Here is a 27,067-nt window from a genome sequence, read left to right as displayed (position 1 = left end):
GCACCTTTCTCTTGACCTCCTGTCTCTTTCTTTTATACGTCTCCCACTCAATTGCATTTTTTCCCTGCAAAAATCGTCCAAATGCCTCTCTCTTCTCTTTCACTAATACTCTTACTTCTTCATCCCACCACTCACTACCCTTTCTAATCAACCCACCTCCCACTCTTCTCATGCCACAAGCATCTTTTGCGCAATCAATCACTGATTCCCTAAATACATCCCATTCCTCCCCCACTCCCCTTACTTCCATTGTTCTCACCTTTTTCCATTCTGTACTCAGTCTCTCCTGGTACTTCCTCACACAAGTCTCCTTCCCAAGCTCACTTACTCTCACCACCCTCTTCACCCCAAATGGCGTCCTAGCTTCGTCTCTTAGATGTATATCAACTGACTTATATTTCTCTCTTGTGTCTCCCGTGATGATGTGATTATTACACGAAAGTGCACTTGGCAACTTATCATGTTTCATTTTCCCCGTGGACTCATCGGAATATATATATACATATATATACATACATACATACATATATATATATATATATATATATATATATATATATATATATATATATATATATATATATACACACTAGGAATTGGACAGTGTGGTACAAGAGATTCTATAAATCTAACTGCAGAAACTGGCCCGATGTATGGATATACAACAGCAGCAACTGGCCCGATGTATGGGGATACAACAGCAGATACTGGCCCGATGTATGGAGATACAACAGCAGATACTGGCCCGATGTATGGAGATACAACAGAAGATACTGGCCCGATGTATGGGGATACAACAGCAGATACTGGCCCGATGTATGGGGATACAACAGCAGATACTGGCCCGATGTATGGGGATACAACAGCAGATACTGGCCCGATGTATGGGGATACAACAGCAGATACTGGTCCGATGTATGGGGATACAACAGCACATACTGGCCCGATGTATGGGGATACAACAGCAGATACTGGTCCGATGTATGGGGATACAACAGCAGATACTGGCCCGATGTATGGAGATACAACAGCAGATACTGGCCCGATGTATGGGGATACAACAGCAGATACTGGCCCGATGTATGGGGATACAACAGCACATACTGGCCCGATGTATGGGGATACAACAGCACATACTGGCCCGATGTATGGAGATACAACAGCACATACTGGCCCGATGTATGGAGATACAACAGCAGATACTGGTCCGATGTATGGGGATACAACAGCAGATACTGGCCCGATGTATGGGGATACAACAGCAGATACTGGCCCGATGTATGGGGATACAACAGCACATACTGGCCCGATGTATGGAGATACAACAGCAGATACTGGCCCGATGTATGGGGATACAACAGCACATACTGGCCCGATGTATGGAGATACAACAGCAGATACTGGCCCGATGTATGGAGATACAACAGAAGATACTGGCCCGATGTATGGGGATACAACAGCACATACTGGCCCGATGTATGGGGATACAACAGCAGAAACTGACTTAATGAATGACGCTACAACAAAACCTACAACAGAGGGAAGTGTCGTCACACAGGAAAGTACAACAGAGGGAAGTGTCGTCACACAGGAAAGTACAACAGAAGGCAGTGTCGTCACACAGGAAAGTACAACAAAAGGAAGTGTAGCCACACAGGAAAGTACAACAGAAGGCAGTGTCGTCACACAGGAAAGTACAACAGAAGGAAGTGTAGCCACACAGGAAAGTACAACAGAAGGCAGTGTCGTCACACAGGAAAGTACAACAAAAGGAAGTGTAGCCACACAGGAAAGTACAACAGAAGGCAGTGTCGTCACACAGGAAAGTACAACAGAAGGAAGTGTAGCCACACAGGAAAGTACAACAGAAGGAAGTGTAGCCACACAGGAAAGTACAACAGAAGGAATTGTCGACACACAGGAAAGTACAACAGAAGAAAGTGTCGTCACACAGGAAAGTACAACAGAAGGCAGTGTCTTCACACAGGAAAGTACAACAGAAGGAAGCGTCGTCACACAGGAAAGTACAACAGAAGGCAGTGTCGTCACACAGGAAAGTACAACAGAAGGAAGTGTCGTCACACAGGAAAGTACAACAGAAGGAAGTGTAGCCACACAGGAAAGTACAACAGAAGGAAGTGACGTCACACAGGAAAGTACAACAGAAGGAAGCGTAGCCACACAGGAAAGTACAACAGAAGGAATTGTCGACACACAGGAAAGTACAACAGAAGAAAGTGTCGTCACACAGGAAAGTACAACAGAAGGCAGTGTCGTCACACAGGAAAGTGCAACAGAAGGAAGTGTCGTCACACAGGAAAGTACAACAGAAGGAAGTGTCGTCACACAGGAAAGTACAACAGAAGGAAGCGTCGTCTCACAGGAAAGTACAACAGAAGGAAGCGTCGTCACACAGGAAAGTACGACAGAAGGCAGTGTCGTCACACAGGAAAGTACAACAGAAGGCAGTGTCGTCACACAGGAAAGTACAACAGAAGGAAGCGTCGTCACACAGGAAAGTACAACAGAAGGAAGCGTCGTCACACAGGAAAGTACAACAGAAGGCAGTGTCGTCACACAGGAAAGTGCAACAGAAGGAAGTGTCGTCACACAGGAAAGTACAACAGAAGGAAGTGTCGTCACACAGGAAAGTACAACAGAAGGAAGCGTCGTCGCACAGGAAAGTACAACAGAAGGAAGTGTAGCCACACAGGAAAGTACAACAGAAGGCAGTGTCGTCACACAGGAAAGTACAACAGAAGGAAGTGTCGTCACACAGGAAAGTACAACAGAAGGAAGTGTAGCCACAGAGGAAAGTACAACAGAAGGCAGTGTCGTCACACAGGAAAGTACAACAGAAGGCAGTGTCGTCACACAGGAAAGTACAACAGAAGGAAGTGTAGCCACACAGGAAAGTACAACAGATGGAAGTGTAGCCACACAGGAAAGTACAACAGAGGGAAGTGTAGCCACACAGGAAAGTACAACAGAAGGAAGTGTAGCTACACAGGAAAGTACAACAGAAGGAAGTGTAGCCACACGGGAAAGTACAACAGAAGGAAGTGTCGTCACACAGGAAAGTACAACAGAAGGAAGTGTAGCCACACAGGAAAGTACAACAGAAGGAAGTGTAGCCACACAGGAAAGTACAACAGAAGGAAGTGTAGCAGAGTCTGGGGTGGCTGAAGATACCGGTCAGACACAGAGGAGGAGGAGGTGGGCCATCTCGTCGAGGACCTCTGCGTCAGGAGGTGACTTCATCAAGCCCCCGGGGACGCCAGAGAACCCGAGGGTAACGCAGGAAGGAGGTACTAGGGAAGGGCGTGGAGACGCGACAGTAAGGGTGAGGGGGACTTGGAGGGCCGAGGCGAAGAGTAGGATAAAGAGAGGAGGAGGAGGAGGAGTGGAGAAGGAAGAGGAAGCCACACCGAAGAGGAGCTGGATGAAGAGGTTGGAAGACTTCCTGCAGGAGGGGTTGGCCTTCTTCAGAGGGAAGGCGACCTCGACGCAGTCCACCTCCACAGAGAGAGAGAGGGTCGTGGACTTCGAGACGTTTACAAAGGTGAGCAAAACTCTCTCTCTCTCTCTCTCTCTCTCTCTCTCTCTCTCTCTCTCTCTCTCTCTCTCTCTCTCTCTCTCTCTCACTAGCAATACTTCCACACAATGTTACGTTCTTATCTATAATGCTACGTTATCAAACTTATTCTTCTGCTTGTGAAGAGAGATATTGTTATACATCTGTCATAAACATAAAAAAAAAAAAAAAATTGCGTTTTTCAATAGAGTGGGGTCTGCAAGATAACAAGTATTCGTCTTATCAACCAGTTTTCCTTCCGCCAATCTGTTTCCCCTAACCCTCCTCCTGCCCGCTGCACGTCATAACATCATTGCTTGCTGCACACGCACTCAACCTCCATGTATCGTCGGATCACACGTCTTCAAGCGTTGACTTTTGAGGCCCGGTCGTCTGCGTCAAGATCTACGATTAGTGTATCACGTAACAACCCCCCGCCCCCCTTGGAACTTTAAGCAAATCATGCTTACTATTTACAATTCAGTGGTTCATCCACATCTTGAATACTATTGCCTTCAGTCTTGGTCATCCTACCATCAAAAAATAAAGCCATGGAATGCAGATAGTGCAACGTTGAGCCATCAAAGATGATTCCAGGGCTGAGACACAAACCCCTACAAGCCAAGTGATTTGAATCTATCTAGCTTTGGAAAGAGAAAAGGTCAAGAGGTGGTCGAACACAAGCATCCAAATGTATCAAAGACTCTTTTGGTCGAACACAAGCATCCAAATTTATCAGACTCTTTTGGTCGAACACAAGCATTCACATTTATCAAAGACTTTTTTGGTCTAACATAAGCATTCACATTTATCAAAGACTTTTGGTCGAACACAAGCATTCACATTTATCAAAGACTTTTGGTCGAACACAAGCATTCACATTTATCAAAGACTTTTTTGGTCTAACACAAGCATTCACATTTATCAAAGACTTTTGGTCGAACACAAGCATTCACATTTATCAAAGACTCTTTATATGATCTTGATGTATCATTGCATAGTACTAGTAGTACTCGTGGTCCGACGTTTGACCTCGAATGAGCCGAATCACTTTTCCTCCAGTGGCACATCGTTATCATAAGAGATAATTTGCTAAATCAGAGGTTGAGAGCAGTACCGATCGATAAGTTTCATATTTATCTTCGTCTCCAAAAGCTTGTGTTACTTCTGTCTCCTTAGATCCATACAGGGTTTGCGGCTTCTTTCCCCCCCACACACTGAAACGTCTTCATGTCTTTCCACTCTCACCATCACCACACTAATGTGAATTTCTCGAAACGACCCGTTGGTCTGCTGTTGTGTGAATTCCTCTGTGTGGTACAGTGTAGTGGAGAGTTCCGGTATAGACCATTACAGAAAGATAAAAAGAACTGTCAATCTATTCAAATCCCACTCTAGTTTCTCTGTCCCCTTTGTGCATATCAACGCCGCCTCCAAATAAAGCGAGGCAGCGCCAAAAAAAAAAAAAAAGAAAAAAAAAAAAAAACAGACGAAAAGAGGCCGAATTCGCCCATATGCTTTCTCCAGCTGTCATGTGTAATGCACTGAAACCACAGCTCCCTATCCGCACCAAGCCCCGCCAACCTTTCCCATGGTTTACCCCGGCTACTTCGCGTAGAAACGAACGAATCTATGCACGTAGAAAGGTAGGACCGTGCCGTAGGAACGCTCCAGTCACTGTGTTCTACACCCACTCCTTCCTTCACTGATCTACGGTAACCCAGCCATCCTCTCACGCCTTCTCCCACTCTTTCCACAGCTGAATGCAGACAAACTCCTCATCGGGACGTCCGGAAACCCCACACTCCACCACAGGACTAGACGTCAAGGTGCGTCTCGCCTCACACTACCAGCAGCTGGAGGAGGACATCCGTGTGTGTGTGTGTGTGTGTGTGTGTGTGTGTGTGTGTGTGTGTGTGTGTGGCGTCACAGATGGACGTCCCTTGGGGGTCCATCTCCCGTGCTGGGGGAATGACACATAGCCCCAGCTAAATAATGATAATAATAATAATAATAATAATAATAATAATAATAATAATAATAATAATAACTAATAATAATAATAATAATCATAATCATAATAACTAATAATAATAATCTCAAGTTACCTATTAAGATGATGATCCTCAGAATTCAATGCCTGTCAAATCAAATGCATGCAAATGAGGAACAACCTATACCCATGAGAAATGCTGTCTAATTACCATCATTACGGCCATTCACAATGTAGTTAGGAGGGATCAGGCACACGTGCAGTTAAAATCGAGAGGGAGGTAATTAATTTCACACACACACACACACATTAAGTGTATTGAGTTCATAAGAACATTCATTCCGTGTAAACTGTCCTCTCTATATAGAGTTCGTGGTCTCTGGTCCTCCCTGTCCTCTCTATATAAAGTTCGTGGTCTCTGGTTCTCCCTGTCCTCTCTATATATAGAGTTCGTGGTCTCTGGTCCTCACTGTCCTATCTATATAGAGTTCGTGGTCTCTGGTCCTCCCTGTCCTCTCTCTATATAGAGTTCGTGGTCTCTGGTCCTCCCTGTCCTCTATATATAGAGTTCGTGGTCTCTGGTCCCCCCTGTCCTCTATATATACAGTTCTTGGTCTCTGGTCCTACCTGTCCTCTATATATACAGTTCTTGGTCTCTGGTCCCCCCTGTCCTCTATATATACAGTTCTTGGTCTCTGGTCCTACCTGTCCTATCTATATAGAGTTCGTGGTCTCTGGTCCTCCTTGTCCTCTATATATAGAGTTCTTGGTCTCTGGTCCTCCCTGTCCTCTATATATACAGTTCTTGGTCTCTGGTCCTACCTGTCCTATCTATATAGAGTTCGTGGTCTCTGGTCCTCCTTGTCCTCTATATATAGAGTTCTTGGTCTCTGGTCCTCCCTGTCTTCTATATATAGAGTTCTTGGTCTCAGGTCCTCCCTGGTATTACTACACTTCTACCTTGATGGAAGACCAAAAAGCTGCGATTTCTATTTTCTTGTTTTCTTTCTTTTTCATACCGTATTGCTGCGTGCAGACAGTCCTCAACCGGCTCAGTACGACAACGGTACGACTACCTTGAACACGACCGACGGTACGATCCTTGAACACGACGGTACTATCCTTGAACACGACCGACGGTACGATCCTTGAACACGACGGTACGATCCTAGAACACGACCGACGGTACGATCCTTGAACACGACGGTACGACCATTAAACACGACGATACGATCCTTGAACACGACGGTACGATCCTTGAACACGACGGTACGATCCTTGGGTAGGATGACCTGATCCTCATGAGTCAAGTCACAGGCCTGGTCAACACAACTACAGGCCGCACCGTCGTGGTGACGCAATTGACCCGACGGAGTCAACAGAGATCATGTCCCCCCCCAAATATACTAGTTTGATTTTACGCTTACAGTAGACATAAATATAGGGCAGACACCAGTGTTGCATCTGTCGACAGATAGAGAGACACAGGAGTAGATGTGTGCTTCATTTGAGTTTCTCACACGAGTCCTCACTCGCTAACATACCTTCCCCCACTCTACATCCTGCTGTAGACCTACTCACTCTGACTTGACCCACTCCCCACGGCTCCAGCTGACCTGACCCACTCCCTACAGCTCCAGCTGACCTCCTACCCACTCCCCATACCTCTGGCTGACCCGACCCACTCCCTATAGCTCCAGCTGACCCGCCGGCAGTGAACATGAGCATGGAAGCGGTGAAGCAGCTGCGCCTACGATGCAGCTTCTACTACAAGTACCAGACCTACATCAAGAACGAAGAGAGCGCCGTCAAGGATTCGACTATTACCGCCGAAAACCTTCTGAAGGATGACTGTGAAGAAAGTGAGTTTCATGTCCCATCAAAGACTAGGGCGTGCGTGCATGCGTGTGTGTGTGTGTGTGTGTTTATATTAGGCAGAACCTTTGAGACTATCCCTAGATGATTAAGTATCCATGACAACATTCGGTGGCAATATCTGCTCATAACGTCCTCTTACAACGTCCCATACCTTCATCCCCTTGCGACCTGTGTTCTCTAACATTTGTCGTCACGTCTCCCAACACCTCGCCAGGCGAGTACAACGTCAATGTCTCCTTCGACTTCTTGTGCCAGATGGCTGTCTTCTGCGACAACTTCGGCTGCTTTGACGAAAATCTCCAAGGTAAGGCCTCGCCTTCATCCCCCACACGGGGAGCGTTTGGTCGTGTTCCATCCTTTAGAGATATATCATGGGCGGGCACGAACACCACAGGCCAGTCTCTATCAACGAGATCAATCAAAGGGTTCTTTTGGCTCCTGCCTGGCGGGGCCCCGATCGAAGTCGAGGTAGGCAACTCGCCTATCGTTCGTCCCCCCTTTTGACTAACCATGTCCTGAGGGTTAGAATCGCCAGATAAATTCTATCAAACTCCTCCTTCTGGACCGACCCATGCTCCATCGTGGACCAAACCGTGACGCGTCATTTCGGTCTCACGTCAGGAACGGGTGGTAGGAAGTACTTTAAAAAACGGAGGTAATATATCTCCAATTCACAGAACCTGTGCTTGGCTTACGGTGCCCTGAGGGACCCTGAAGACGTCGATCTCTCAGTGTTATCTGGTGTACTAAGAAGGGGAAGGTGGCTCCTAGTGGCATCCATTTGTAAGATACATCACAAGATGATTTCACAGCTTCTGACACGTAACAGCATAAAAGGAATTTAGTAGACAGTCTTGTTCTTATCAAGTATTTCTCTATGATTATTACTCAACGCCAGATATCAACTTTCGGCACCCCGCTCTTGACCAGCCATCAAAATTTCTCAGTTTAGGCAGTAACTAACAAGCGATGGGATGTAACGACCTAACAACTACAGGCTTGGCACTATCAAACAACCACTGGCTAGGCACTATCAAACAACCATTGGGTGAGTGCCTCATGTGTCAGCTGACGGGTAAAGCTGGTAGTTCAGTGGGTCCTGAAAGCACACAAGTCTCTCTTAACTTTTCAAAGTTGCCAGATCAGGTGCCTGTGTTAAGTGACACGCTGGGTACGTTACCCGAGAGAGAGAGAGAGAGAGAGAGAGAGAGAGAGAGAGAGAGAGAGAGACCGGCCACTAATGCAGGCGTATGTTTCTCAATCCCGAGATCCAGGAGACAATGTCACTCCATCATATCTGTGTGGGTTGAATAATACTGACCTCCAAGGGGGGGCTGGGGGTCTTACTAACAGCATAGTTTGACGTCTTTCTCTCTCTTGCGTTACAGATTACAAAATGTGGGAGAAGAACAACACGGGGGCCCGTGAACGCTGCAGCTCCTGCTCACCGGATTGCTCGCCAGTGGAGTGTTAGTACCAACTTCTTTCGTCTGCTCAGCTGCAAATCATCTCTTGTTCTCTGGCCGACCCAACCAAACCTAAGCTCACTGTCAGTTGTGCTCACATAACCAGTGAAAATTAATGACATAAAGTTGTACTGTTTATAAGTGTAATATATATATATATATATATATATATATATATTGGAAAGAATCACAATTTTGCGCGTGATCAAGATATTCCTATGAGTCCACGGGGAAAATGAAACACGAAAAGTTCCCAAGTGCACTTTCGTGTAATAATCACATCATCAGGGGAGACACGAGAGAAATATAACAGTCAGTTGATATACATCGAAGAGACGAAGAGAGAAGGCATATGATAGAGTTGATAGAGATGCTCTGTGGAAGGTATTAAGAATATATGGTGTGGGAGGCAAGTTGTTAGAAGCAGTGAAAAGTTTTTATCGAGGATGTAAGGCATGTGTACGTGTAGGAAGAGAGGAAAGTGATTGGTTCTCAGTGAATGTAGGTTTGCGGCAGGGGTGTGTGATGTCTCCATAGTTGTTTAATTTGTTTATGGATGGGGTTGTTAGGGAGGTGAATACAAGAGTTTTGGAAAGAGGGGCAAGTATGAAGTCTGTTGGGGATGAGAGAGCTTGGGAAGTGAGTCAGTTGTTGTTCGCTGATGATACAGCGCTGGTGGCTGATTCATGTGAGAAACTGCAGAAGCTGGTGACTGAGTTTGGTAAAGTGTGTGAAAGAAGAAAGTTAAGAGTAAATGTGAATAAGAGAAAGGTATTAGGTATATATATATATATATATATATATATATATATATATATATATATATATATATATATATATATATATTATCCCTGGGGATAAGGAAGAATACTTCCCACGTATTCCCTGCGTGTAGTAGGCGACTAAAAGGGAAGGGAGCGGGGGGCTGGAAATCCTCCCCTCTTATTTTTTTTTTTTTCCCAAAAGCAGGAACAAAGGGGGCCAGGTGAGGCTATTCCCTCAGAGGCCCAGTCCTGTGTTCTTAACGCTACCTTGCTAATGCGGGAAATGGCGAATAGTTTGAAAGAATATATATATATATATATATATATATATATATATATATATATATATATATATATATATATATATATATATATATATATATATATATTTTATATATATATATATATATATATATATATATATATATATATATATATATATATATATATATATATATATATAGACACAAAGGTTTAATGACTGGATCAAGATGTTCATCAAGTAGTGATGACCAAGTCCCATTATGAAAGGAAAAGTTTGAACCAAGGAAGACCCTGGAAGGGCTCCACTGGGTAAACTGCTTCAAGAACAGTTTAAGGTATACGTAACGAGGTGTTTGGTCTTGCAATCACCTTGAACACTTTCTCGATTGTCCTTACATGACCTGATGGCCTTAACTATGGCCCCTGGCAGTCGAAAGACCAACCTAACCACCCTATAAAACCAACCCACGACAAAGGCCTGACACCCCATCATCATCGTCATCATCATCATCATACCCAACTTCCACCCCCAATTCATGGGCAAATCTGTCTCTTTCTGTCTCTCCCACACAGGGTACACAGCTTGGTCGCAAGGCAACATGACGTCGGAGCAAGTCATTTCGATCATCAGGAAGAGCCGAACTCTCGACTTCTCGGACCTGATGGGGACATTCAGCCCCTCCGAGGAAGACCTCACGAAGTACTCCATCCCCGCGAGGGATTTCATTCGCACCTGTAGCTTCGATCGACGCCCCTGTTCCCACCAGTCAGTACACACACACACACAAACAAAATCCTACAGCTCTATCACTACCCAGTATGGGAAGTGCTAAGCCTCTCTCTCTCTCTCTCTCGCCCCTACAGGCATTTCTACAAATGGACCAGTGACCAGTACGGTAGTTGTTACACCTTCAATTCCGCCTTCATGATGGTAAAGACGAAGGACAACCGAAGACTCAATGCCGTTCCCAGGAAGACCTACGCAATTGGCCCTACGGTCAGTACCATACTGGGAGGGAGATTCATCCAACGTGTGTATGTTGGCATCCATTCTTAGCTCCATGTGTGATGACGTGGTGCTACAAAAAGGGTCGAGGTGGGCAAAAGATACTGGCGCTCTCAATACACAAGTGGTAAATTTCTTGTCAATGACACACGCACACACACACAGCTTCAAGGTGATAATGGTATATTACGTGGCATATATGTGTTACGTGTGCTCCAAATACATATTTTCTTGTCTTCACTGTACGAGCTGAGGAGGTGACAAGTCACCACAGACAATATGCTTTTTTTGTTGACCAACTTAAGTATAGAGTCTGATGCTCTTCAAGACGGTACAACCCTTGAACACGACGGTGCAACCCTTGAACACGACTGAACGACCCTTGAACACGACGGTACAACTCTTGAATACCACTGAACGACCCTTGAACACGACGGTACAACCCTTGAATACCACTGAACGACCCTTGAACACGAGGGTGCAACCCTTGAACACGACTGAACGACCCTTAAACACGACGGTACAACTCTTGAATACCACTGAACGACCCTGGAACACGAGGGTGCAACCCTTGAACACGACTGAACGACCCTTAAACACGACGGTGCAACCCTTGAACACGACTGAACGACCCTTGAACACGACGGTACAACCCTTGAATACGACGGTGCAACCCTTGAACACGACTGAACGACCCTTGAACACGACGGTACAACCCTTGAATACGACTGAGCGACCCTTGAACACGACGGTGCAACCCTTGAACATGACTGAAAGACCCTTAAACACGACGGTGCAACCCTTGAACACGACTGAACGACCCTTGAACACGACGGTACAACCCTTGAACACGACTGAACGACCCTTGTGCACGACGATGCAACCCTTGAACACGACTAAACGACCCTTGAACACGACGGTGCAACCCTTGAACACGACTGAACGACCTTGAACACGACGGTACAACCCTTGAATACCACTGAACGACCTTGAACACGACGGTTTGCAACCCTTGAACACGACGGTGCAACCCTTGAACACGACGGTGCAACCCTTGAACACGACGGTACAACCCTTGAATACCACTGAACGACCTTGAACACGACGGTTTGCAACCCTTGAACACGACGGTTTGCAACCCTTGAACACGACGGTACAACCCTTGAACACGACGGTACAACTCTTGAATACCACTGAACGACCTTGAACACGACGGTACAACTCTTGAATACCACTGAACGACCCTTGTGCACGACGATGCAACCCTTGAACACGACTGAACGACCCTTGAACACGACGGTACAACCTTGAATACCACTGAACGACCCTTGAACACGACTGAACGACCTTGAACACGACGGTTTGCAACCCTTGAACACGACGGTACAACTCTTGAATACCACTGAACGACCCTTGAACACGACGGTACAACTCTTGAATACCACTGAACGACCCTTGAACACGACTAAACGACCCTTGAACACGACGGTACAACCCTTGAATACGACTGAGCGACCCTTGAACACGACGGTGCAACCCTTGAACACGACGGTACAACCCTTGAATACCACTGAACGACCCTTGAACACGACGGTTTGCAACCCTTGAACACGACTGAACGACCTTGAACACGACGGTGCAACCCTTGAACACGACGGTGCAACCCTTGAACACGACGGTACAACCCTTGAACACGACGGTACAACCCTTGAACACGACGGTACAACCCTTGAACACGACGGTACAACCCTTGAACACGACTAAACGACCCTTGAACACGACGGTACAACCCTTGAACACGACGGTACAACCCTTGAACACGACTGAACGACCCTGGAACACGACGGTGCAACCCTTGAACACGACTGAACGACCTTGAACACGACGGTTTGCAACCCTTGAACACGACGGTGCAACCCTTGAACACGACGGTTTGCAACCCTTGAACACGACTGAACGACCCTTAAACACGACGGTGCAACCCTTGAACACGACGGTGCAACCCTTGAACACGACGGTACAACCCTTGAATACGACTGAGCGACCCTTGAACACGACGGTGCAACCCTTGAACACGACTAAACGACCCTTGAACACGACTGAACGGACCCTTGAACACGACGGTGCAACCTTGAACACGACTGAACGACCTTGAACACGACGGTGCAACCCTTGAACACGACGGTACAACCTTGAATACCACTGAACGACCCTTGTGCACGACGATGCAACCCTTGAACACGACTGAACGACCCTTGTGCACGACGATGCAACCCTTGAACACGACGGTACAACTCTTGAATACCACTGAACGACCCTTGAACACGACGGTTTGCAACCCTTGAACACGACTGAACGACCTTGAACACGACGGTTTGCAACCCTTGAACACGACTGAACGACCTTGAACACGACGGTTTGCAACCCTTGAACACGACGGTACAACTCTTGAATACCACTGAACGACCTTGAACACGACGGTACAACTCTTGAATACCACTGAACGACCTTGAACACGACGGTACAACTCTTGAATACCACTGAACGACCTTGAACACGACGGTACAACCCTTGAATACGACTGAGCGACCCTTGAACACGACTAAACGACCCTTGAACACGACTAAACGACCCTTGAACACGACGGTGCAACCCTTGAACACGACGGTTTGCAACCCTTGAACACGACGGTGCAACCTTGAACACGACTGAACGACCCTTGTGCACGACGATGCAACCCTTGAACACGACGGTGCAACCCTTGAACACGACTGAACGACCTTGAACACGACGGTACAACCTTGAATACCACTGAACGACCTTGAACACGACGGTACAACTCTTGAATACCACTGAACGACCTTGAACACGACGGTACAACCCTTGAACACGACGGTACAACTCTTGAATACCACTGAACGACCTTGAACACGACGGTACAACCCTTGAACACGACGGTACAACTCTTGAATACCACTGAACGACCCTTGAACACGACTGAACGACCTTGAACACGACGGTACAACTCTTGAATACCACTGAACGACCCTGGAACACGAGGGTGCAACCCTTGAACACGACTGAACGACCCTTGAACACGACGGTGCAACCCTTGAATACGACGGTACAACCCTTGAATACCACTGAACGACCTTGAACACGACGGTTTGCAACCCTTGAACACGACGGTACAACCTTGAATACCACTGAACGACCCTTGAACACGACGGTTTGCAACCCTTGAACACGACTGAACGACCCTTGAACACGACGGTACAACCCTTGAACACGACGGTGCAACCCTTGAACACGACGGTACAACCTTGAATACCACTGAACGACCTTGAACACGACGGTACAACCTTGAATACCACTGAACGACCTTGAACACGACGGTGCAACCTTGAACACGACGGTGCAACCCTTGAACACGACTGAACGACCCTTGAACACGACGGTACAACCCTTGAACACGACGGTACAACCTTGAATACCACTGAACGACCCTTGAACACGACTAAACGACCCTTGAACACGACGGTACAACCTTGAATACCACTGAACGACCTTGAACACGACGGTACAACCCTTGAACACGACGGTACAACCTTGAATACCACTGAACGACCCTTGAACACGACGGTACAACCTTGAATACCACTGAACGACCCTGGAACACGACGGTGCAACCCTTGAACACGACGGTACAACCCTTGAACACGACTGAACGACCCTTGAACACGACTGAACGACCTTGAACACGACGGTACAACCCTTGAACACGACTGAACGACCCTTGAACACGACGGTACAACCTTGAATACCACTGAACGACCTTGAACACGACGGTACAACCCTTGAATACGACTGAGCGACCCTTGAACACGACTGAACGACCCTTGAACACGACGGTACAACCCTTGAATACCACTGAACGACCCTTGAACACGACGGTGCAACCCTTGAACACGACTGAACGACCCTTGAACACGACGGTGCAACCCTTGAACACGACGGTACAACCCTTGAATACGACTGAGCGACCCTTGACCCTGAAAAGACACATGGGAGGTCACCATATACAAGCCATAAACCTTGACCTCTGACCCTCCCCCTGGCATAACCCCTCACATTTCGTCTCTTCAGACCACCTCACGTGTCGGGTATGTAGATTAACGTGTGTGTATATATATATATATATATAATATATATATATATATATATATATATATATATATATATATATTTTATATATATTTAATTTTTTTTTTATATTTTTGTCGCTGTCTCCCGCGTTAGCGAGGTAAGCGCAAGGAAACAGACGAAAGAATGGCCCAACCCACCCACATACATATGTATAACATACACGTCCACACAGCACATAATACATACCTATATATCTCAACGTATAATATATATATTATATAATTATATATATATTATATATATATAATATATTATATATATATATATAATATATTTACTATCAGTAAATTTTAGGGAGAATAAAAAGATGTTCTGGAAGGAGGTAAATAGGGTGCGTAAGACAAGGGAGCAAATGGGAACTTCAGTGAAGGGCGTAAATGGGGAGGTGATAACAAGTAGTGGTGATGTGAGAAGGAGATGGAATGAGTATTTTGAAGGTTTGTTGAATGTGTCTGATGACAGAGTGGCAGATATAGGGTGTTTTGGTCGAGGTGGTGTGCAAAGTGAGAGGGTTAGGGAAAATGATTTGGTAAACAGAGAAGAGGTAGTAAAAGCTTTGCGGAAGATGAAAGCCGGCAAGGCAGCAGGTTTGGATGGTATTGCAGTGGAATTTATTAAGAAAGGGGGTGACTGTATTGTTGACTGGTTGGTAAGGTTATTTAATGTATGTATGACTCATGGTGAGGTGCCTGAGGATTGGCGGAATGCGTGCGTAGTGCCATTGTACAAAGGCAAAGGGGATAAGAGTGAGTGCTCAAATTACAGAGGTATAAGTTTGTTGAGTATTCCTGGTAAATTATATGGGAGGGTATTGATTGAGAGGGTGAAGGCATGTACAGAGCATCAGATTGGGGAAGAGCAGTGTGGTTTCAGAAGTGGTAGAGGATGTGTGGATCAGGTGTTTGCTTTGAAGAATGTATGTGAGAAATACTTAGAAAAGCAAATGGATTTGTATGTAGCATTTATGGATCTGGAGAAGGCATATGATAGAGTTGATAGAGATGCTCTGTGGAAGGTATTAAGAATATATGGTGTGGGAGGCAAGTTGTTAGAAGCAGTGAAAAGTTTTTATCGAGGATGTAAGGCATGTGTACGTGTAGGAAGAGAGGAAAGTGATTGGTTCTCAGTGAATGTAGGTTTGCGGCAGGGGTGTGTGATGTCTCCATGGTTGTTTAATTTGTTTATGGATGGGGTTGTAAGGGAGGTAAATGCAAGAGTCCTGGAAAGAGGGGCAAGTATGAAGTCTGTTGGGGATGAGAGAGCTTGGGAAGTGAGTCAGTTGTTGTTCGCTGATGATACAGCGCTGGTGGCTGATTCATGTGAGAAACTGCAGAAGCTGGTGACTGAGTTTGGTAAAGTGTGTGGAAGAAGAAAGTTGAGAGTAAATGTGAATAAGAGCAAGGTTATTAGGTACAGTAGGGGTGAGGGTCAAGTCAATTGGGAGGTGAGTTTGAATGGAGAAAAACTGGAGGAAGTGAAGTGTTTTAGATATCTGGGAGTGGATCTGTCAGCGGATGGAACCATGGAAGCGGAAGTGGATCATAGGGTGGGGGAGGGGGCGAAAATTTTGGGAGCCTTGAAAAATGTGTGGAAGTCGAGAACATTATCTCGGAAAGCAAAAATGGGTATGTTTGAGGGAATAGTGGTTCCAACAATGTTGTATGGTTGCGAGGCGTGGGCTATGGATAGAGATGTGCGCAGGAGGATGGATGTGCTGGAAATGAGATGTTTGAGGACAATGTGTGGTGTGAGGTGGTTTGATCGAGTAAGTAACGTAAGGGTAAGAGAGATGTGTGGAAATAAAAAGAGCGTGGTTGAGAGAGCAGAAGAGGGTGTTTTGAAATGGTTTGGGCACATGGAGAGAATGAGTGAGGAGAGATTGACCAAGAGGATATATGTGTCGGAGGTGGAGGGAACGAGGAGAAGAGGGAGACCAAATTGGAGGTGGAAAGATGGAGTGAAAAAGATTTTGTGTGATCGGGGCCTGAACATGCAGGAGGGTGAAAGGAGGGCAAGAAATAGAGTGAATTGGAGTCATGTGGTATACAGGGGTTGACGTGCTGTCAGTGGATTGAAGCAAGGCATGTGAAGCGTCTGGGGTAAACCATGGAAAGCTGTGTAGGTATGTATATTTGCGTGTGTGGACGTGTGTATGTACATGTGTATGGGGGGGGGGGGGGGTTGGGCCATTTCTTTCGTCTGTTTCCTTGCGCTACCTCGCAAACGCGGGAGACAGCGACAAAGTATAAAAAAAAAAAAAAAAAAAATATTCCTATGAGTCCACGGGGAAAATGAAACACGTGGACTCGCGCAAAATTGTGATCCTTTCCAACACACACACATATAATATATATATGTGTATATATATATATATATATATATATATATATATATATATATATATATATATATATATACATACATACATATACACGCATGTACATAGCTCACACACACACACACACATATATATATATATATATATATATATAAATATATATATATATACACACACACACACACAAAAACCACAGAGTACGTGACCCGTCACTCAATATCCTCCTATCGTTTCCTCTGTCGTCGTCGCCGTTGGGACGGGATGGTGGCCTGACCTGACCCCTCCGGGCAACAGCGATGCCAGAAGGTGTGCGTGGAGCGGGAGTACTGGCGGGTGTGCCAGTGCTACGTGGGCCATAACCCGGCCTTCCGCGACCCCCTCAACCCGAGGCCCACGCAGCAGTGCTCGCCCTTTAACGTCACCCAACGTAAGGGTCACGGGGGACATCTACCTCAACTTCTCCTCCTGCATGTGGATGGAGTTATATCTACTCTTAGAGAAACATCAATTTAATACCAGAAATAATAATAAACTAGTGACGGAATCCATATTTTCTGAATATGATGTCGAGTTGGAAGGTGAGAGAGAGAGAGATGCATTCTTAAAGCCCGTGTTCTCCCCCGCTGCAGAGATGTGCCTGACGAAGGTGCAGTTCCAGTACCAGCACCGCTTCCTCCAGTGTGACTGTCCGCCCGCCTGCAAGTAAGTGTCGTGCGACGCGGCCCTTCACGGGTTTATACCACAGCCGCTTCCTCCATGCAGTTCACTGGACACTTAGGGGTCAAGTCTACAGGTCTTCCATCAGAAGAATCTGCACGTCCTTCTACTCCTAACTACACTAAGTCTTGTTAGTTTCTGTTCTTATTCCACGATCACAAATCGCCTCGTTAGGACCCAAGGTTCTACTGCTGGCTGGATTTATTTGCAGATGCAGTCTGGTCTGATAAAAGGTTCTGATACGTTGTCTTCTCTTTAAATGTTATATAGGACCATATAACTACAGCAGCGTACAAATATGTAAACACACTTCCTTCCCTAGGCACTAGAGTAGACGTAGATGATGACCTTAAGCCACTACAGAGGGTGACAGGCAATGCTATCATTCTCCTTGTGTTCTGTATTCCTTCAGGTTCACGTTACAGTAAAGACGTCACACACACTGTTGTATCTACTCAACCCCCCCCCTCCAAAAACATTTTTGCAAAATCATTTGAAGCAGAATTTTCAGGCTTACAGACCAGATATGATAACAACTTACTGCCTTACACTTGCTAACCGCCTTATTGCACTCCACTGTCTTCTTAACTACCTCCAGATGTCCTTTAGTCCAGAGAGGAACTTAACAATCTATACTTCTAGTATGCTTCAATTTTTTTTCGTATGGGATAGATTTTTCTTTTTTCTTTTTTGTAACTTGTTACTAAATATGCCATGTTCAGGAAAGTGACGCAAGTGTTGGTAACGATTGCTCTTGTGTGTGCGGCCAGAGAGACGGTATACACGACCCAAGTGACGACCAACGAACCCAACCAATGGTTCTACACCGTCATTCAGAACCTGAAGAAAACCATGGTCGCAAGTGACCTCTGTAACACGTAAGTTACCTCAAGCAAAACGGGTTTGGGAAATGGGTGCAATACCAGTGTCCCCCCCAACCCACTCGCAAACCCCCTGCTCATCCTATCCAATGGCTACTATCTACGTCCTACACTTGGGTCATTAATGATATATTCCATCAGGTCAATATGGCTCTGTCTTGCACGTAGATGGAGCAAAAGTTCGCACATACACGAACCCCATTGTATTTCATCGTTCTTCCCTTAGGTGTAGCGTTCGCCCAGCACACACTGTCTCTCGCCCTGTAGCCTACACCTTGTGAAGCGTCCAACACTACGGTTTATTCAACTACTCTTCTTTCTTGCGTTATGTCTACCAGTCTGTTCCTACCCGCATACCTGTTATGAATTCTTGTTACTATACATGTGTGTGTGTGTGTGTGTGTGTGTGTCATAACCATTTATGTTAGGGTAAGTTTTACAATCGTATTGCCCTTGTGTGTATATACACCACTCCTAGCCTGGTACCCATTTGTCATCCAGCCCCCGAAGGGTGGATGAACACGCAGGACTGGTTGTGGGCCGATGGCCGAACCCGATTCGGAACCATGCGCGAATCATCGTCAGCTATGCCGACCATTACACCACGTGTGGCTGCTTTCGTACATGAACAGCGCGGGGAGGGCATTACACACTCGGGCGACCGTATCTTGAAGATTCTATCATATGACTTTTTAACCTATGTATGTGTCTGTTCGTGTGTTCTGACCCATGTGCGTCTGAATACGTTGGTAAGTATGACTGCGGTCTTAACTCTCTCTCTCTCCAAACCTTTGCACCGCTGGTGTTGTTCTTCTAGAACATTCCTCAAACCTGTGAACTCCCCCTTCCCCCATCTTTCACGCTCAACCCATTTCTCTCACACAGGTTACGCCCGCCCTTGTGAAATCTACACGTTCTAGAATCTCATACCGTTCATTAACGCGTCTCACGTAAGCAACAGAAACACCTAAGAGCTAAATTCTATATAGTGACTTCCAGGAGAAAAAATCCTTTGGGGTTAGGATGGCGGGACGTGTTGCATGCACACAGTCAGGGTGAAATGCCATCACAAAACCAGAGGTTATTAACATGTCTCTATCTATCCCTACAGCAATTCGGCCAACGAGACGGTTCGCCTGCATGTCTACCTCAACTCCCTCACCCACGAGACCATCCAAGAGAGTCCAGCCTACACGGTAAGAAGTCGTCCCTCCTCCACACACACACACACACACTTATATCGTCAAAGATGAACACAGGGTTAGGCTAGGGTATACAGGCCAGGCGAGGGTCAAAGACGCGCATGCGTGCGCCGCACCACTCGACGCCAAAATTTCATCATCACCCAACCTCGCTAAAATGCCGTACAACACAACCAACGGAAAATTCTGACAAAACTCGTGCGTCTGGCTCTGCTGTCCTCACATGGCACTACCATAACTACTGTTACCCGTCGTTATAATCTAGGATTAAGAAAGATTTGTATTATGGTTATGCGAGCAAAGTAACTAATGTAATTCACGCAGTCATTCGTGTACTGAAAATCCCATAAGTCAAAGATACTTTTCAATATGCAAAGTTGCCACTGTATTTCCATGTTGCTTTAGCCCACTCCACGAGGGGAGGTAACATAACCCCTTGTTGCCCGGAAAGTAGTTTAACATCAAAAGGTACGACTTAACAGCAATGAACAATATCGAATGTGCCTGTTTTTATACGTTTCGGATTACAGACTTCGAGAAGTTAAGGAAAGAAAAGCATGCATTAATATCACGATTTCAGATCGACAATTATGATTCCAACAATTTAATGTTACCTTCCAAATGACGGATTACTGTACGAAACATAAATATTCATATAAAAATAGGCTCTTTCAAAATCATCTATGTGCCTTTACGGCAACCCCATCCCTTGAGCCGAAATTAGTTAATAAAAAATCTGCATTATATATATATATATATATATATATATATATATATATATATATATATATATATATATATATATATATATATATATAATCCCTGGGGATAGGGGAGAAAGAATACTTCCCACGTATTCCCTGCGTGTCGTAGAAGGCGACTAAAAGGGGAGGGAGCGGGTGGCTGGAAATCCTCCCCTCTTTTTTTTTTTTTTTTTTAATTTTCCAAAAGAAGGAACAGAGAAGGGGGCCAGGTGAGGATTTTCCCTCTAAGGCCCAGTCCTCTGTTCTTAACGCTACCTCGCAAATAAGGGAAATGGCGAATCGTATGAAAAAAGAAAAAAAAAATATATTATATATATATTGCAATGTATTTATTACAATCAGTAGTAACAACCCTTCTCAAACAACTGCAGCCACTGTACTCCATTTCAAACTCCACTAAACCCTAAGGTGACGATAATTTTGTAGTGTACATAAACTCCATCAAATCGACACATAAATAGTCACAGTTACGTACATATGTGCACATAACTCGTGTGTACAAACAGATTGGACCATGTACGAACGCACATGACAACCGTCAGCGTATAAAAAAAAAATCTTGTCATATATTGAAATATATAAACGCTACACCTACTGCTTCTACAGATACATATATAAATCACATTACAATGTATATCACAATCAGTGGTACCAACCCTTCTGAACCAACTGCAGCCACTGTACTCCATTTCAACTCCACCAAACCCTCTTGGGTGACGCTAATTACTCTTGTAGTGTACATAAACTCCATCAAATCGACACATAATAATCACAATTACGTACATATGTGCACATAACTCGTGTGTACAAACGATTGGACCATCACAACTGTCAGCGTATAAATGGCATATATTGAAATATATATAAACGCTACACCTACTGCTTCTACAGATACATATATAAATCACTACGAGAAGCAAACTGTAGCAGGAGGGTCTCCGTATGAAGATAGTGTGATAAAGTAGAATAGAATTATCAAAATGGAATTATTGATATATATATATATTTCATACTATTCGCCATTTCCCGCGTAGCGAGGTAGCGTCAAGAACAGAGGACTGGGCCCTTGAGGGAATATCCTCACCTAGCCCCCTTCTCTGTTCCTTCTTTTGGAAAAAAAAAAAATAGGGGCGAAAGAATACTTTCCACGTATTCCCTGCGTGTCGTAGAAGGCGACTAAAAGGGGAGCTGAAGGGGAGGGCTGGAAATCCTCCCCTCTTCTTTTTAATTTCCAAAAGAAGGAACAGAGAAGGGGGCCAAGTGAGGATATTCCCTCAAAGGCCCAGTCCTCTGTTCTTAACGCTACCTCGCTGATGCGGGAAATGGCGAATAGTTTGAAGGAAAGGAAGGAATAGTATGAAATATATATATAATTTTTTGTACCTTCTTGGTCCGGTGGGTGGACGTGGCAGTGGGACACGCTGGTGTGTAACGTGGGAGGGAACCTGGGCCTGTTCATCGGCATGTCCATCGTGACCATAGTGGAGCTGATGGAGCTGATGGTGGACGTGGGCCTCCTCTCCTGCCGTAGCTACAGGAGGCGCCACGCTAGGGTAACGACCCTAAACGTCAAACAACAAGGTAAGGGCGTCGTTAGCATCACAGTGATCAAATATTGATGATTTAGCCGGGGATAATGAGGCATCGCTTTAGGGGGCGGGGTGGAAGAATGAGCTACAAAATGGCGACTTTCTACGGGCATCGAAGTTTCTAGAAGGTCTATCCAAAGGTTTAGAATTAAAGAACATTATATCACATTTTACCACAATTCGTCCAAAATGCTTCACTTAATATATGCAATTTGCACTCTAGGTAATAAATATATCCAAATAGTCTGCATATCTAAGAGAAAACTGCGCAAAAAGCGGGAAAATTCTCTTACCAAAGATCAAGAGTTCCTCCTCGAACGACTTCCTCCACTCGACTGCCGCCACGTTTAACTTTCCCGCCTAAACATGGCGACAGCCAGGACTGCCAACACTACCGGTTAATCACTCAACTGATAGTTCGGCCAGCGATGCCAAATTACTGACTTCTCAATGGCTAGTGTGAACAATTAATGAGCAAATGACACTTACCAAATTCATCTATTATCCCAAGAACATTACTAGACCATTAAACTCCACCATTGATCAATGCATAGTTGATCCGTGAGTGGTAACCTTGTGGTCATTTTTTTTTTCCACGGGAAATCAACTCTTGATCACTAAGTTGTCTTCTAAAAGGAAGTAAATTAATATGAAGCTCCCTTTAATGACAATAATAAGCGGATGTTGTTCATGTGTTGAAATGGTTATGAATATTTCTCGTTTACCAGTTGGTAGAGGATGTGATAATTGAAATCCACTCGAAAAAGTGGGGAGGTGGGCCGGATTTCAGAATTCCAGTTCTTCGTCAAAGTAACATAAAACGTATACATAAAATAAAGTTTTGATGGCACTAATTTTTGAACAAAATCACAATCATAGAGACAATAAAGACATGAAGATTAGTGCCAATTCCTGAACTCATTGTCTAATCTAGATCGCCCTTGTCAGTCTTAAATGCACCCAAACTTTGCCTTACGTCTATAATTTCAGAGGCCATAGAACACTTTCATTTAACGTGAATTATGTGGTAAATAATAATAATATAATAATCAATTAAATACTTCGCGAATTGAAGTACAATCTTCAGGGTATGAGGAAGCCAAACTTCACTGCTTACATTTGGCATTGGCTGATTTTCAGCTGTATTATTAGCAACGTGGAGAAAGATGAAGTATAAGCCCGTTCACATGTAAATCATAAAGAAAATTATATATATACAAATGAACTGAAAGCCATTTTATCTAATCTCGTTACTTACTTTGTTTCACAAATCTTATAATCTTAATTAATATCTTACATATTTCTTTAGTGAAGTATCTTGTCTCACAGATCTTACAAGACATTTTAACTTGGTACTTTTCACTTTACTAAGTAGTCTTGTTTCACAGGTCTCTCTGAGGTGAGCACACAGACATGCCAGGAGGTCCAACCTTACCCCATAGACCATAACTTGTTCCACCGTGAAGCAAGGTACAGGAACACACAAGCAACAGCTGCTTTCGACAGAATCTTTCTGGGCGAATGAAGGCTTCAACACACTCTACTCCATCACTACACCCCCCCAGTTACAATCATGACCATCAGCTTTGATCACTTCATTTGAGGACAGATACTGGTGGAAAGGCTAAAGGCACCTCATTACCGCCAAGAACAATCAATGACCCACAGCTTTGATCACCTCATTTGAGGACAGATACTGGTGGAAAGGCTAAAGGCACCTCATTACCGCCAAGAACAATCAATGACCCACAGCTTTGATCACCTCATTTGAGGACAGATACTGGTGGAAAGGCTAAAGGCACCTCATTACCGCCAAGAACAATCAATGACCCACAGCTTTGATCACCTCATTTGAGGACAGATACTGGTGGAAAGGCTAAAGGCACCTCATTACCGCCAAGAACAATCAATGACCCACAGCTTTGATCACCTCATTTGAGGACACATTGATGGAAAGGCTTTGGAGACGTATTACTCCTAAATCAGTAGCTTAACTGGAGGTTATGGGGAATGAGAAACATAATGAGGTATTGAAAGACTTGGGTTAACTAGAATTCTTCATAAGAAATTTTAGTCTGATCCTGTGATTTGAAATCACTCAGCATATTAGTTTTATAAAATTTTCATATATATATATATATATATATATATATATATATATATATATATATATATATATATATATATATATATATATATTTGGCTCCACACATTATAGGTAAATATTTTAAATTGCTATTGACAATTATATGGCTCCACACATCAGTAAACACTTTAAATTGCAATTTTGTCAACATACCCAAGCACAAATACATGTGATTGTTCAGGTTATATATGTTGTGTATTCTTACATTTGGTGGTAATCCTCACTGGCCTTTTAAAAATTCAATAAACAAAATTCATCCACCAGTTGTACATTTGAACTGTATATCAGCAGCCACCAACACATTTCGCCAAGATATAATACTAATCTTAGTATATCATATGATGTCTACTGAATTAATTGCATGATTACATCCATTCATCACCTGAATCACTTGCTTGATTATATCAATTCGTCACCTGAATTACTTGCATGATTATCAATTCCTCACCTGAATTACTTATATGATTATCAGTTCGTCACCTGAATTACTTGCATGATTATATCATCACCTGAATTACTTGCATGATTATCAGTTCATCACCAGAATTACTTGCAAGATTATCAATTCGTCACATGAATCACATGTACTATTATCAATTCGTCACCTGAATTACTTGCACAATCACCAGTTCATCACCTGAATTACTTGCACGAATATCTTCTTCATCTAAGGTAACCTCGTTATCCATGATCTACAAGTATTTTTTTCCAGTCTCTAACAGGCATTAGATTTGTTAAGCCTGCCACTTGGGTAGATGAGACTACCTAAACTACCAGGATAGATCAGCATCAATGGAGACCAAATCTAGTTTGATTTCTAAAAATCCATGTAGTAAATGCGGGTCACAGAGCGAGTTCTGTGGCCTTACACTTACCTGGAGTGGACTTGTTTGGGTGTGGGGGTTGCGACGAGGTAATTTATCCTACCTGACCAGAAATAATATGCATGTTGTCCATTATATGTCACCAAGTAATTACAATTGTAGATCGACAGGAGAATTGAGGAAGAAACAGGAAAATGATGGGTTTGATGCATACTTTTAAGACTATGTTTTGGTTGACATCACTATGGCAGCAGCACTTTTTTTTTTCTTTTTGAAGACCCTCAACTTTCAAAAGCAGGGGGATTAGTGCCCCCCAACTCCATTTTGTTTAGACTTACTTGTTTAGAAGTGCAGGAACTGCAGTATACTGCATCATCACCTTTAGCTTTTGCTCCAGACAGACCCCCACCCTTTTTTTTTTTTTTTTAAGAAGCTGCCGCCATCTCTGCACCATTTCGTTCATGAAATATATCATCAATTAATTCAGGATCATTACTGCCTGGTCCTCTATATTCAGCTGAAAGCTGCCCAGGTTCTTCCCAATAAAACTCATGAAAATATGTTATCAGAATGGGTGGAGGATGTCTGACTGTGTAGGCAAAATATTGTGCACTGTCACTTCAGACAGCACCCAGGCTCAGTGCACTGTTTTGAAATGGAGGCGTGAAACTCGGTGTAAATATATGTTTAGAGGCATCACTCAGCTCACGTAAACATCTATGCAGAGACAGTAAGGGTTTAACTGTTAGGTCTGACTGTTGCTTTGTGTAATAGTCATTATGAACATGTACTTTAGTATATCTATCCCTCGGGATAGGGGAGAAAGAATACTTCCCATGTATTCCCTGCATGTCGCAAAAGGCGACTAAAATGGGAGGGAGCAGAGGGCTGGAAATCCTTCCCTCCAGGTTTTACTTTTCTAAAAGAAGGAACAGAGAAAAGGTGGCCAAGTGAGGATTTTCCCTCTCAGGCTCAGCCCTCTGCCCTCAATGCAACGTCGCTAACGTGGGAAATGGCGAATACGAAAAAAATACACACACATTTACATTTTTTTTTTTTTTTTTTTTTTTAAATACCTCGTCGCTGTCTCCCGCGGTTGCGAGGTAGCACAAGGAAACAGACGAAAGAAATGGCCCAAACCCCCCCCATACACATGTACATACACACGTCCACACACGCAAAATACATACCTACACAGCTTTCCATGGTTTACCCCGGACGCTTCACATGCCTTGATTCAATCCACTGACAGCACGTCAACCCCTGTATACCACATCGCTCCAATTCACTCTATTCCTTGCCCTCCTTTCACCCTCCTGCATGTTCAGGCCCCGATCACACAAAATCCTTTTCACTCCATCTTTCCACCTCCAATTTGGTCTCCCTCTTCTCCTCGTTCCCTCCACCTCCGACACATATATCCTCTTGGTCAATCTTTCCTCACTCATTCTCTCC

General features: G+C 44.4%; 1 protein-coding gene across 1 annotated transcript in view; it reads left to right on the top strand.

Annotated features, from left to right (window-relative positions):
• The window catches only part of LOC139764248 (uncharacterized), a 44,392-nt gene extending 17,755 nt beyond the window's left edge, over positions 1-26,637 (top strand). Inside the window, exons 7-19 of the mRNA XM_071690747.1 lie at positions 639-3,562; positions 5,334-5,403; positions 7,262-7,429; positions 7,660-7,749; positions 8,834-8,914; positions 10,513-10,705; positions 10,804-10,936; positions 17,784-17,916; positions 18,119-18,191; positions 18,977-19,084; positions 20,199-20,283; positions 22,466-22,634; positions 24,031-26,637. Coding sequence (XP_071546848.1) covers positions 639-3,562; positions 5,334-5,403; positions 7,262-7,429; positions 7,660-7,749; positions 8,834-8,914; positions 10,513-10,705; positions 10,804-10,936; positions 17,784-17,916; positions 18,119-18,191; positions 18,977-19,084; positions 20,199-20,283; positions 22,466-22,634; positions 24,031-24,167 — 4,364 coding nt within the window. The 3' untranslated portion in view covers positions 24,168-26,637. The remainder of the gene's footprint in view (positions 1-638; positions 3,563-5,333; positions 5,404-7,261; positions 7,430-7,659; positions 7,750-8,833; positions 8,915-10,512; positions 10,706-10,803; positions 10,937-17,783; positions 17,917-18,118; positions 18,192-18,976; positions 19,085-20,198; positions 20,284-22,465; positions 22,635-24,030) is intronic.
• Positions 26,638-27,067: the final 430 nt, after the last annotated feature.

Source organism: Panulirus ornatus, chromosome 49, assembly GCF_036320965.1.
Source record: "Panulirus ornatus isolate Po-2019 chromosome 49, ASM3632096v1, whole genome shotgun sequence".
Taxonomy (NCBI): Eukaryota; Metazoa; Arthropoda; class Malacostraca; order Decapoda; family Palinuridae; genus Panulirus; species Panulirus ornatus.
Note: the sequence above shows the minus strand (reverse complement) of the source record. Positions and strands in the feature narration are given on the sequence as shown.